General features: G+C 54.4%; 1 protein-coding gene across 1 annotated transcript; it reads right to left on the reverse strand.

Moving 5' to 3' along the window:
• Positions 1-924: 924 nt before the first annotated feature.
• Positions 925-5,498, reverse strand: LOC112853956 (keratin, type I cytoskeletal 13). Its single transcript, XM_086687302.1, has 8 exons — positions 5,001-5,498; positions 3,462-3,544; positions 3,133-3,289; positions 2,795-2,956; positions 2,581-2,706; positions 2,265-2,485; positions 1,585-1,610; positions 925-1,245 (listed from the first exon to the last, which is right to left on the reverse strand). The coding sequence occupies exons 1-8, from the start codon at positions 5,481-5,483 to the stop codon at positions 1,175-1,177; spliced, it is 1,329 nt and encodes a 442-aa protein (XP_086543428.1). The 5' UTR covers positions 5,484-5,498; the 3' UTR covers positions 925-1,174.
• Between the last annotated feature and the right edge of the window lie 7,958 nt (positions 5,499-13,456).

Here is a 13,456-nt window from a genome sequence, read left to right on the forward strand (position 1 = left end):
CAGGATGGCACAGATCTGGGAGCATGAAAGGTGCTCCTTCGGACAGTGGTTTAGAGGAGGCAGCGGGCATGAGGGTCTGGACTAGAGGAGAGGGGCTTCACTGGAGTGCCATCAGAACGTATTGGCGATCGTGACCATGGACATGTCCCAGATGAGCCAAGGGGAGGGTTGAAAGAATAAAGAGAAGCATGCTCATGCCAGAATCCAGAGGACCAGACTCCACGTAAGGAGCGCGCCCAGCAAGAGGAGGCTGCAAATCAGAGCTGTGACATGGAGAGAGGTGGGGACACGGGTGCAGAGGGGAATTGGGGAGGAAAGTCAGCTCAGATTCAGGTCACCCATTGAGTCATGTGGCCAACTCATTGAGCGGGTTGGCACGGCAGGACCTCGGAGTGGGTAGACGGGAACTGCAGGTCCGGATGTCCATCATCTTAAAAGGAAGGTACTTGAAGAAAGGGGGGAGGCAGCAGGTTGGGCTTGGGGTAACTGTCCTGGGTCTCCTCCCCAAACCAGCCCCAGTGTCTCCTGCCCCCTCTGTTTCTCTGCAAGGGAGCACTGGCCCTCGAAGCCCTCCCCAGAGCCCTCTGGACCTCTTTCCCGAATCTCCCCATCCCCTGACTCTATTAGTGTCCCGTTGCCACCTTCTAGCCTACAGGGTGTTGAACTGGCTCACGTGGCCTCGCGTGTCTCCAGTTTGTTGCATTTGTCTGTGTTTGCTGAGCACCGTGGCCCATGAGCCACCCATTTCCCCCGTGTCTGTGCCCTGATGGTTGGCCCAGGTGCCTCGTGTCCTGCCCAGCTGGGAGCTGCCGGGGCCAGGCCTTGTTGGGGTAAGCCACTTGGCCCAAGGGTACCCGCCCCCCTGTCACCCCAAATCAGGGCCTCGGCAGGTCCTGCCCTCAGAAATCAGGCCAGAGTCAAAAATACATATGCAGAAAGGCAGGAAACTTTATTGAATCGTCTTTTCTTTTTAGCAGAGAAGCTGAGAAATCAGAGTGACCAGATAAGGGAGAAGGGGAGGTGCCCAGGGAGAGAAGCGCAGAGCGCCCGCCCTCGGGAGAGCCCCGGGGGGCCGGTGTCCTGAGCGTCCTGCGGTCCCTCCCTCTCTCCTGCAGGGACCTGTCATCTCTCTCCTCTGGGTGCTGAAGACAGAGGGAGAGGAGGCCAGGTGGATTTAAGGCTTACGGGTGTCGGAAATGCGGCGACTGGGAGGGGAGGCAGTGGTGCCAGTGACGCTGGTGCTTCCTGAGAAACAGAGGGGGCAAGAGACACTCAGGCTGGAGAAGACCCACCTCAGCAGGTCAGGGCCCCCCAGGAGGGCCCCAAGCCCCCTCACTGGTCAGGCTGGGCGTTAGCTGATAGGGACTCTTATGTTATTGTCCCCCAAGGTGGGGAAGCCTCCAAAGCCTCCCAGTGGCTCCATGGGGCCAGCTATTCTGAAAAGAAAGAGATGAGCAAATGACCACGTCCACCATAACCCCCTCCCTCCGTCCACTGGGGAGTCTGGCACTGCCTCCACCCGCCCCCCCCCCCCAGGGCAGCGAGCAGGAGCCGACCGCCTCTCCCACCGGGTTGTTTCCTTACCTCCTGAGGAGGGTAAGCCAGCCATCCTGGGAGAGAGAAGAGGAGCGGCGTGAGCACAAATCACCCAAGGACAGCTGCTCGCTCATCTGCCCTTGGATCGAGCGACTCAGATCACTGAGAGGCCCCCAAGCTGGGCTTCCTTACCAACTGTGCCCCAGCCCAAGGGCCGCCACAGGTAACTGTCAGGCCTATGGGACCTCAGGAGGACATAGTACCGGCCCCAAATCCAGGACATCTGCCAGATCTTTTGTCTTCCCTCTGGTTCCTTCGAAACCTACACCCTACTCCCGCTGAGCCCACAAGGACAGCCTGGTCCCTGCAAATGGTCTGAAGGCAGTGAAATCGCCATTTTTATCGCTTTGTTTAGCCGACCTGAACCCAAGGCAATATTCTTCCGATATGAGCCGTTCTGTCCATGGCCCCTATTCCTGCCAGTCTAATCCAAAGGCCCAAATTGGAAAGCCTAAAGGTATTGACCCTGCAGGCCACTGAGGAAATCCCCCCGCAGTCTGATTCAAGAAAACAGGAAGCCCTGGTCCTGGATCTCCATCCAGTCAGTTTAAGCTCAGAAGGTCCCCTTCCATATGGAACATGAGGACCCGATCCTTAAAGCCTTGCCTGTTCAAATGTCCAAGGGTCCTGTGGTCACTTTCCCAAGAGAGAGGCTTGAGAGGGCCTACCTGGCGTCCTGGCCCTCCAGCAGGCTGCGGTAGGTGGCGATCTCCTGCTCCAGCCGCGTCTTGATGTCCAGCAGCATCCTGTACTCCTGGTTCTGGCACTCCATCTCACTGCGGAGCTCGCTCAGCTGGGCCTCGATGCCGCCGATGAGCCCCTGGATCTGCTGCAGCTGCATGGCATAGCGGCACTCCATCTCCGCCAGCGAGCTCTCCAGCCCGGCTTTCTGGGGGGGAGGGGGTAACAGAGAAGTGAGAAGGGGAGCCAGGCCAGGCAGAGGCCCAGAGGTGCTGGCTGCTGGGCAGGAGGCAGCAGGTGTACCATGCTGAGCTGGGACTGCAGCTCAATCTCCAGGCCCTGGAGGGTGCGTCTGAGCTCTGTGATCTCTGTCTTGCTGGTCTGGATCATGGCGGTGCTAGAAGACACCTCCTTGTTCAGCTCTGCACTCTGAAATCCAAGCAGGAAGAAGGTTACGGAGGAGCCCAGTGGAAGGCCCTAGAATCCCTGGGCGCCACGGGGTGAGAGGGCCGGGTACCTTGCTGTGGAACCATTCCTCGGCGTCCCGGCGGTTCTTCTCGGCCATGGCCTCGTACTGTTCCCTCATCTCGGCCAGCACGCGGGTCAGGTCCACGCCCGGGGCCGCGTCCATCTCCACGTTGACCTGGCCAGCCAGCTGGCTGCTGAACTCCTTCATCTCCTGTAGGGATGGAAAAGGAAGGTGTGTGAAGCTCCTGACCTCCCTCTCCTTGGCTCTGAGTGCCACCAACGTGTTCTAGGAAGCACCTCCAGGTCCCACCACGGAGGGCTAAGTCTGGCTGCTCCCCTTTCTCAGTGGAGGCCATTGAGCCATGGCAGGCCCCTGCCGGCCCTCACCTCCTCATGGTTCTTCTTCAGGAAGGCCAGCTCCTCGTTCAGGCTCTCGATCTGCATCTCCAGGTCGGTCTTGGTCAGGGTCAGCTCGTCCAGCACCCTGCGCAGGCCGTTGATGTCGGCCTCCACGCTCTGGCGCAGGGCCAGCTCGTTCTCATACCTAAACGATTTTTTTTTTAATATAAAAAGCAACACAGAAGTTAGACACTCCCCTAATTCTGTACTGGACTCTGCTACTTCTCCAAGACCTTCACCCCTGGGATGCTCCGATCTCACTGTTCAGATGAGCATTTGTGTCAAATAAAAGACAGTTTGGAAAGGCCAGGACTCACTTGAGCCTAAAGTCGTCCGCAGCCAGCCTGGCATTGTCGATCTCCAGAACGACCCGGTTGTTGTCGATGGTGGCCGCCAGGATCTGCAAAATACAGGAGGTAATCACTGGAGGGTCCACGAGTTTGGGGAGGAGGAAGAGACAGTGTGGGCAGGATGGTTGTCATCATCTGACTGCCTCTGTACTGTCCCCGCGAGCCAGAATAAGGCACTTCTCTCCTCTTCTTGTAGGGGGGGGGTGGGGCAAGTCCTTCCGCTTGTCCAGTCACTCTGGCATTCTACGCCTGGTCATGGTGGGGAAGATAGGGATGCACATTTCAGGGGAATGACCCTGCCGAGAACATCTTTGGTTCATCATGTCTCAATGGCCCCAGACTAGCAAGCCCGCCATTGTGAGAGCAGGTGACCTTAAGGTCAGGAGGGGGTCAGCCTGGCTCCAGACAGCTCATAGTAACTTCGTTGGAGCTGGCCTCCGGGCTGAGCAGAGGAAAGATCTAACAAATACTCCCAACGGTTTGAATGTCTTGTCTAAACTTCCATATTCTGAAGCAGGCCGCTAGAGGAGAGGGTGGGGGTGGGTTAAATGGGGGACAGGCATTAAGGAGGGCACTTTTCCAGGTGAGCACTGGGTGTCATATGTAAGAGATGAATCACTGGGTTCTACTCCTGAAGCCAAGACTACACTGTATGTTAACTAACTTGAATTTAAATTAAAAAAGCAAATTCCACCGCACATAGCTGGGACATAGCCCAGGCAGGTGGATTTCTGTTCTAGCAAGCTGGGTCCCAGCGTGATGGACAGTCCTCGATGAAGGAATCTCAGTTTAATGCTGGCTGAGCCTCTTCTCCATCTTTCCCACCTGGCCGTAGCTAATTGAGTGTAACAATTTAAATGGGGCCCTTACAACATCAACCAGTATTCCAAGACCAGTGAATGAATACGTATCCCTCTCTGAAGATTGGACTCATTCTTAGCGGCTTTTAAAACTGTCATGGTTGGGGCGCCTGGGGGGCTCAGTCTGTTGAGCGTCTGGCTTCGGCTCAGGTCATGAGCTCACGGTTTGTGAGTTCAAGCCCCGCGTCAGGCTCTGTGCTGACAACTCAGAGCCTGGAGCCTGTTTCGGATTCTGTGTCTCCCTCTCTCTCTGCTCCTCCCCTGCTCTTGCTCTGTCTCTCTCTCTCTCTCCTTCGAAAATAAATAAACATTAAAAAAAAATTTTTTTTAAACTGTCATGGTTTCCAAACAACTCAGTGGGTTAGAATTATAGGGATCCAGTCACTAATAACAAAGCAGTAAATGTTGACAGTAAAAAGTGGTAAAAATGTTGACATGAGTGGTAATAACAGTAAAAATGGATAGTAGGAGAAAACACGTTTGGGGAGCAGTGGCCTAAGGAAGGTTATCAGGAATAGAGACACTTGCTGGTAAAAGACTAGAATTTTCCCCTGCAGGGGGGGTGAGGGTTCTACCACACTGCATTTCCTGGCCTTTGAGGCTCTGGCCTGCACAGAAGAACCCTTGCCAACATCCAAGGACTCACCTTGTCCCGCAGGTCCTCGATGGTCTTGTAGTAGTGGCTATAGTCCCGCTCCGGGCTGCTGGGGCTCTGCTTCTGGTACCAGTCCCGGATCTTCACCTCCAGGTCGGTGTTGGCCTCCTCCAGGGCGCGCACCTTGTCCAGGTAGGAGGCCAGCCGGTCGTTGAGGTTCTGCATGGTGAGCTTCTCGTTGCCGGAGAGGAGGCCGCCATCGCCGCCACCAAAGTCACCAAAGCCAGCGCCAAAACCCCCACCAAAGCCACCTCCAAGGCCACCTCCAAAGCCCCCTCCGAAGCCTCCGCCAAAACCACTACCAGCCCCTGCACCGAAGCCGCAGCTCATGCCGCCCCCGTAGCCCCCAGCTGATCCCCCAGAGACAAAGCGTGATGAGCAGGTAGAGATACTGCGGCCTCCTCCCAGCTGGCAAGAGCCACCCCCGAATCCACCTCCATAGCTGGCGGAGGAGCTCTGTATGCGGCAGCTCATGGTGAGAGCAAGATGGGGAGCAGGTGAGGACAGCAGCTGGGCTTGGCCTGGGCCAAAGACGGTGGCTCTTCCCTGGAGTGGGGGCCTTTTATACCGCCTTCTACGAGGTTGGACAATTGCCCCATCTTCTCTCCTCCCTTCCCCACCCTCTGACTGGTGCCAACTGTACTGTTTCCCACAAGCCAGTTACCTCTGCTCTCCAAGGTGGGTTGTGCCTTTGGGGGTGGCTTTAAGCCTTAACAAAAGGGATGATTCAGAGGGAACGGTGTTCTGCCCGAGACTAGCCTTTTGACAGCTGAATTCAACTTCACCTCTGTAGTGTGGGAGCTCCCTCCACGGGCTCTCAGCTCCACCCAGTACTAGAATGGGGACAGAGCTGCAAGGTGGCCCTGTGCTTCACGAGGTCACAGCAGCCCTCGACTCCCTTCTTTCTGTCTCCAAAACTTCAGACTGGAATGTTCTGCCCCCTGTTTAGCATTTCATCGACTCCAGTGCTCCCAGAGACTCTGATGACAAACTGCTCGGTCTTGTAGAATCGACTACCTTGAAAGTAGGGGGGAAAAAAATAGTTCCCAAGACCATCAAAACCCAGGGAGACTGAGGTACAGAATGAGGAAGGAAGCAACCCTGAACATCATAACAGCTAACACACTCAGACCCCTCACCATGGGTGGGCACGAGACTAAGTACACTCACTTGTCATTCGATCTTTGCAACAGCCCAATGACGTGGGTCCTACTCGCAACCCCATTTTACACATGGGGAAACCGAGGCTTAAGGGTAGTCAGGCCTGGGACCCAAGTCTGGTTCAGTCTGACACTAAAACTCCCTTTTTAGGTATATTATTCATACGGCAAATTGTACAAATCATTTGTGTCCAACTTAATCCATTTTTTAAATGTGTATTTATTTTGGGGAGAGAGCACAAGTCAGGGAGAGGCAGAGAGAAAGGGGGACAGAGAATGCAGAGAATGCAAAGCTGGCCCAATATAGGGCTCGAACTCACGAGCTGTGAGATCACGACCTGAGCCAAAGTCAGATGCTCAACTGACTGAGCCACCCAGGTGCCCCCAGCTTAATGCATTTTTACCTATGTATGAGGTTTACCCATCACCCCGAACATTTCTGGACTCCATAAAGCTCCCCATACCTTTTCCCAGTCAGCTACCCGTGCCCTATATCCCTAGGAAGACCACAATTCCCTCTACTGTCACCCTAGATGAATCCGCAGATCTCAGCCAGGGACTCTTTTGCTCCCTAGAGAACATTTGACAATGTCTGGAGACATTGGTTGTCACAACAGGGGGCTGCTGCTGCTGTCTAGAGGACAGAGACCAGGGATGCTGCTAAATATCCTGCCACGCACAGGACAGCCCACAATAAAGAATTCTCCAGCCCAGAAGGTCGATAGTGTCGAGGCTGAGGAGCCCTGGATCAGCCTGACCCATGTGTTCAATCATGCCATCATCCCAGCTGCCTTAGAGGCACAGTCAAGTCCAGAAAGGGAGTCTTATAATGCCTGACAGGGCTCTCTCCAGCCCTCCGGTCACATGACACCTGTCTCAGCTTGTGAGCATTTGACCAAGAGGCCCCAGAGGAGGATGTAACCCAGGGCCTGGGGCCAGGGTCTCCTCCGAGGAGCCTAGGACGCAGCTAAAATTCGGAGACTGCTTAGTAACCCTGCCCGAGGAGCCCTCAGGCTGGAATAAAAGGGCTTAGCAGTGGTCTCTCGGAGCCCAAGGTAGGAGAAGTTTCTAGGGCTAAAATGGAGGACTGTGGGCTCAGGCTCCAACTCCCACTCACCAAGGAGGCCAGGATTGTCATGAATGGCCTCTCAGGGGGAGCCTGCTGGCCCACAGCAGCCAGGAGGTCTGGACTAGACCAAGGGCTCGGGTGGGGTGACACAGGTTTGTGGTTCTCCCCAAAACCCCTTCGCTGATTCAGCAACCCAGACCAGGAAAGAGGACTGTGAGTCAGCGCTTTCCTGCCCTTTGTTTTCTGTGAGTAGGGAAGCTGGGCCTGTGTTTCACCCAGCGAGTGTCAGCACCAGGGAGAGAGCCAGGGCAGGCTTGGGGTCTCCCAGGGGAGACAAAGGCTGGGGCGGGGGGAGTTCAGGCTGACCTCTGATCCTGTCCAGCCCTTCTGCCCCAAACTGATAGCTCAGCGCTCTTGCCCTCTCTCTCTCTGTCTCTCTCTCTCTCTCTCTCTCTCTCTCTGAAAAGCTGTGATTCAGCCCAAAGTAGGACCTCTCAGGGCTGTCTCTCTCTTCTCTCTCTCGGGGAGAGGATCAAAACTGACAAAAAGGTGATTAATGAAACCTGCCAGGCCTGGAGTGACGATCCTCCCCCCCGGGGCCAACGCCTCTTAGAGGAACAATACCACAGATCCTCCAAAGTCCCAGTAGTACAAACATAGGGTGGCCATGACATGCCTCCCCTCGCAGGGTCAGGGCACAGCCCCTCCCCACCACTCCCCTCCTGAGCAGGTACTTATGGTGCCTGACGCAGGAATGCCTTCCTCTGACCCATGGTGAACCCCAGGGCCCTCCTGGAAGAAGCTGGGCAGAGACCCATCCTGGGGCCCCAGTTTCGCTTCTACTGGCCCTGCTCCAAATGAGGAAGGACAGAGTGTGGGAGCTGAGGCACTGCTCACACATCTTGAGCTTCCCTCTTTGCTTTCTGACAAAATCACACCAATTTCAGTAAGGGCAGGGGGCGGGGGGAACGCTGCATTTACAAGCACCCCCTGCAATCAAGGCTTTGCTTCACACATTGTCACTGAGTCCGCACAACAACGGGGGAGGGTTTTTACTGGCCCCATTTTACAGATGAGGCAAGTGAGGTGAAGGGAGGCCAAGCTACTTGCTCGAGGTCGCTATGAAGTCAAGATTTAAACCTCGTCTCTGGCTCTCTCTCTCTACCCCAAATGATGGTGCCTCTGAGCCTTGCTGTGAACTCAGTGTGTGATCTCTGAGTGTTCCATTCCACACTTACCAAAGATAATAAAATAACACTAGCTAACATTTCGTAAACATTCTACGTGCATAACTCGCAAACAACTCTACTGTTTTTTTCACACCCTTTTCTCAGATGAGGAAACGGAGGTCCAGAAAGCTTAAATTCATTGTGAACCTCTGTCTCCAGGGTCTGCACCCTTCACTACTGCCTGCTCAATCCCTTTCAGGCCAGTGTCAATGCCACCCCACCCAAGCACGGGCGTCCTCTGTCGCTCTCTGCATTCCCGGGCTCCCTGTCACCGCAGGCCCAGCTGGTGGATGGTCCTGTTTTCCCACAGTGGCTGGACCTGCGCAGCTGATGGCCTGATGGGTCGGCCTGTCTACTGTCTGTCCTAGCGTGAGCTCTGAAGCTTGGGGGCTTGCGAGGATAGTCAGTGCAGAATGTCAAAGCCGGAATTGTCATGGGAACTTTCCCGCCCAATGCCCTCATTTCTCACGTGTGAGGAAACCAAGACCCAGAATGCCAAGGCCCAAGGCGGTGGGAAGCAAGGAGAAATGCCTGGGTTTCCAGCTCCAGCACCAACTCACTGTGGGCTCTGCGTCGAATTGCGTTGCCTTCAGCAACGGCTTTCTGAGTCTCTGGTTCTCAAAGATCTGTCCAGAGGTGCCAGATGGTTCGCCTGCACAGCTGAGGCTTAAATCCTGTCCCCCAGCTCCTAATCCAGCCTTCCTCGCTTGGCTCTTGGATCAGGCTCCTGCCTCCTTCCCTTTTTCCCTGGACCGAAAGGGGCCTGGACCCCAGCATGCCCGACCCACCTCTCACAGTGGAGGAGCCTTTCATGAAAAGCAGACCTTCCCCAGACGGTCATCCGCCTTGCCCTCAGAGACACCTGCTTCACATAGCAGGACTCAGGAGCCTTCTCCGGCCCAGCCTCAATGCACCAGGTCCTTACATGGCTATGGTACCCGGCTCTCTAGAATCCCTCTTCTACTGCCGTGCTGCCCAGGAACCCAGTGAGGTCGGCAAAGCCTTTGAATTAGAGGGAACGGAGTTTCAACCTACATCTGCCATCAACTGGCAGTGTGACCTTGGGAAAGTTACTCAACCTGTCAGTGCTTTGGTGGCCACAACTGAAAAACAGGCATTTGATGAGTGAGCGTTTGAGAAGCACCTGACCTAGGGAAGCACTTGGCAGGCAGAGTCCCTCCTTCTTACAAATGAGGAAATTCCAGCTCATCTGTGCATCGTGACCTGTCCTGGGCCTCCATTCTGTGCCAGCCTGCTCTGCCTCCCTCTCTGGTTCCTGCAGCCAGCATGGTGCCCACAACAATCAGACAAGTGACAGCTGGTAGTGTTCCTACTTTATTTCCCCGACTCGGTTTTACATTCCCTGAGGAGAAGTTCTTTTTTTTCACATTTTATTTTATTTTATTGAAGTTTATTTTTATTTATTTTGAGGGAGAGAGAGAGAGAGAGCAAGCAGGGGAGGGACAGAGAGAGAGGGAGAGAATCCCAGCAGGCTCCATGCTGTCAGCACAGAGCCTAATGTGGGGCTCGAACTCAGGAACGATGAGATCATGACCTGAGCTGAAGTCAAGAGTTGGACACTTAACTGCCTGAGCCACCCAGGCACCCTGAGAAGGTCTTTATAAACCTCCAAGGCATTCCCTCCTGGCAGAGAGAAGCTCTCAAACACCCGAGAAGTGGTGTTTTGTTTGTTTGTTTGTTGTTTGTTTGTTTGTTTTGTCTGGTGACTTTACTTTTTTTTTAATGTTTATTTTTGAGAGATAAAGACAGAGTGTGAGCGGGGCAGGGGCAGAAAGAGAGCGAGAGAGACAGAGTCAGAAACAGGCTCCAGGCTCCGAGCTGTCAGCACAGAGCCTGACGTGGGGCTTGAACTCACGAGCCATGAGAGCATGACCTGAGCTGAAGTCGGATGCTTAACCGACTGAGCCAGACAGACACCCCTGTCTGCTGGCTTTAGATGAGAATGAATGGCAACCAGGAGTATTATCCGATGGGGTCATCCCTGCTACAGATCTCATGGGAGAAGCTGCCAGCTGTCCGTGGAGGGACAGGTGACCACCAGGGACATACTCGCCCAAGATTCTGGTGAATGTCCGGAGCCATGTCTAAAACGGGCAAAAGCAAAGGAGGAGCAAAGTCATGCATTCATTCAACAAATATTTATGTAGCTCCCACTATGAGGACTCAGCAGTGCAAGGAGGAGACACAGCCCCAGGGCCATCGATGTCACAGTCCAGGATCCCCTCCGAGGTCCCAGGACACAGATCAAGTCATAGAGAACCTTGAAATCATCTGGTCCAGCCAGACTCCTCAATTTAAAGATGAGGATGCTGAGACCCACAGAGGGACAGGGACCAACCAAAGTCCTCAGGGAGATGGGCAGTGCCCCGTGCCTACCCTGGGAAGCCCAGCCTGTGCAGAAGACACACCCAAGGCCCTAATCCCTCGTCCCATAGCTACCCTCTCCCTAGGGTAGAAGGGAGGCCTGCTGTCTGCCTCCCACACTGGCTGGAAACCAAGCCCGACCTCAGCCCAGGGGCAGGCAGAAGGCGGGCCATCTCTGCCCAGAGACTACTTAAAGGGCTCGGCAGGGCACCAGTCTTCCCTGGGTGTGAGCATCTCACTCCAGGGTCAGGCAGGAAACAGGATTTGGCAGATCCAAGGCCCTCTCTGTCAGCTCCCTCCAACCCCAGGATCCGAGGAGAGCGGAAGGGGCCCTCCAAGGAAACGGAACCAGCCTTCTCTCCCCACCAGCCCAGGGTCTGGCCCCAAGAGAAGGCCTGCTGGATAACGGTGGAGACCCACCTTTTGCCTCTCTGCACCTTTGCAGGGGGTTGTTATTTTGGCAAACTGTGGGCTGAGAAAACCCTTGCGGGTTGCTCTGAAGGCCTGAGACTTCTTGACAGAGGCCCGGAGGCTGGTGAAGCAGGAGCAGGGGCCTGGATTCAGCAAGGGGCCTGGTTGTTGTCAGAACGTCAGGTAACATGACACCTGATGTTTTGGGCTTCGGTGTGAACTTAAGCCACAGCACAGGAGACCAAAGCTAGATGTGAGAGTAATCTTTCTGACGGTAACGGCTGTATGACATCTGAACTGGCTTCCCACAGACGTTAAGAAAGGGGTTTCATAAATAAAAGAAAAAGAAGGAAGAGACAGGGAAACAAACCACAGGAGACTCTTAAAGATAGAGAACAAACAGCGGGTTGATGGAGGGAGGTGGGCGGCGATGGGCTGGGTGGGGGATGGGTATTAAAGGGCCCTAGTGATGGGCACTGGGTGTTGTACCTAGGTGATGCATCACTGAATTCTGCTCCCGAAAGCAGTGTTGCACTGTGTTAACTAACTAAAAGTTAAATAAAAATTTGAAAAGAAAAAATAAATAATTAGTTAATTAAATCAAATGTTAGGTCTAAAAACTGTCGGAAAAAACAAAAACAAAAAAACAAAAAGAGAGGGCTTCTCTTCAGAAAGGTGTTGCCAGTTTCCATCACCCTCATGACGTCCAGAGAAGAGCAAGGGTCTGAAATCAGAGGGCTCATTCCCAGGCTCAGCCTCCCATTTCCCAGCTTGTGACTTAATTCAAGCTACTTAACTTCCCTGAGCCTCAGTTTCCTCCTCTGAAAACTGAGGATGTAGGGTCCACCCCACCCTCACGAAGCCCCCAGGAGAGTCATTGAGATGCCATCCTCTGAATGCCCTGCCCAGAGCCCTGCAGAATATAGAGGCTTCGTAAATTCTGTTTCTTTCCTCCAGCCCCAGAGAAGTCTGGCCTCCAAGTGTGTACTCAGGAGACACGTTCTAGATTAAATCTCCTCCCGAAGAAACAGACGCCACCCTCTCTCCAACCAGGGTTGCTGGGCAGAGTTTCACCCAGCAAGACTCAGGGCGGCCCACTCAGAGGGCTTAATTCTCCCCCGGATGACCTGATTCTCAGAACAGAGGCACCTCCAACCTCCTGTTCCCAGCAGGACTAAGAAACCGGCTCTCCCTCTCCCCATAGTCCTCACCAGAGCCCAGCCCAGCCACAGCACCCAGAATGCTCTGCTTCCTCATTCCTTGCCCTCTGTCTGGGACTATGAATCCCAGAGGAACCAGCCTCAGACCAGAGGCAACAAATTCAGTGTGTGTGGATGTCACTGCTGCTCTAATGAGCCCAAAGGCAGAGATGCTGGGGTCAGGGGAGCAGGAGTGAGGTTTGGACTGAGGAGGGCAATAGGGTTGATGTTGCTTTGGATTTAAGCTTAGAGAAATCAGAGAGGGCTTCCTGGAGTTGGTGTCTTTCCCTCTGAGCACGGTAATTGCCTTATGGGAAGGAGATGGCAGCTTCAGGGGTAAGGGGGTAGATAAGGTCCCTCTTTGCAGGAGGCAGCGATGGTACCTGGCTCAGCCACTCTGGAGGTCAGGTGTGCCTGACTGGAAAAGAGGGGAGGTGCTAGGGACACATGTACGAGGACCAGAAATAAGGAGGAAGGTCCTGGCAGTGAGCCGTGCAGGGCCAGGGCCTGGCGTCCCAGAACAAGCGCTGAACTTAAAAGTCATACAGGTATAGGGTCCAGTCCCAGCCTTGTTGCTCACCATCCATCCATGAGGCCCCTAAGGGAGTCAGTCACCTCCCTGGCTTCCTCATCTCTAAGGTGGGAATCATAAATCCTGATGGCCCACAATTGCCTTAAACAGGACGCGGGGGTGGGGTCACATAGCACAGTGCCAACCACACGGTGGTAACCAGTACGATCTATACAGTCAGTTGCTCGCTAAATAATTGTTCGATGTGACAAGTCCTCTGCCGGGTGCACCCAACTGCTCTGAGGGCAACCCCCGTCTCCTGCTTCCATAATCACTAGATGGAATGAGCCAGAACATCAAGTCACCGGAACAGTCTGAATTGGTCCTGGGTGCAGGGAAGAGGCCAAAGTAGGAGATGTCATCATGTGGGTCCTAGGCCCACAGAGGCCCCCAACAAGAAAAACTGGACATACTACCAAGAGA

This window comes from Puma concolor, chromosome E1 (genome assembly GCF_028749965.1).
Source record: "Puma concolor isolate L17-30 chromosome E1, mPumCon1.1.hap2, whole genome shotgun sequence".
Classification (NCBI taxonomy): Eukaryota; Metazoa; Chordata; class Mammalia; order Carnivora; family Felidae; genus Puma; species Puma concolor.

Excerpts from the sequence above, each read along its gene's own strand:
- LOC112853956 (XM_086687302.1), bottom strand. The coding sequence starts at position 5,483 with ATGAGCTGCCGCATACAGAGCTCCTCCGCCAGCTATGGAGGTGGATTC. Across the intron at positions 3,545-5,000 it reads TCGAGGACCTGCGGGACAAG|ATCCTGGCGGCCACCATCGA; the intron begins GTGAGTCCTTGG and ends TGTATTTTGCAG. Across the intron at positions 1,611-2,264 it reads CTGGAGGGCCAGGACGCCAG|GATGGCTGGCTTACCCTCCT; the intron begins GTAGGCCCTCTC and ends TCTCTCTCCCAG.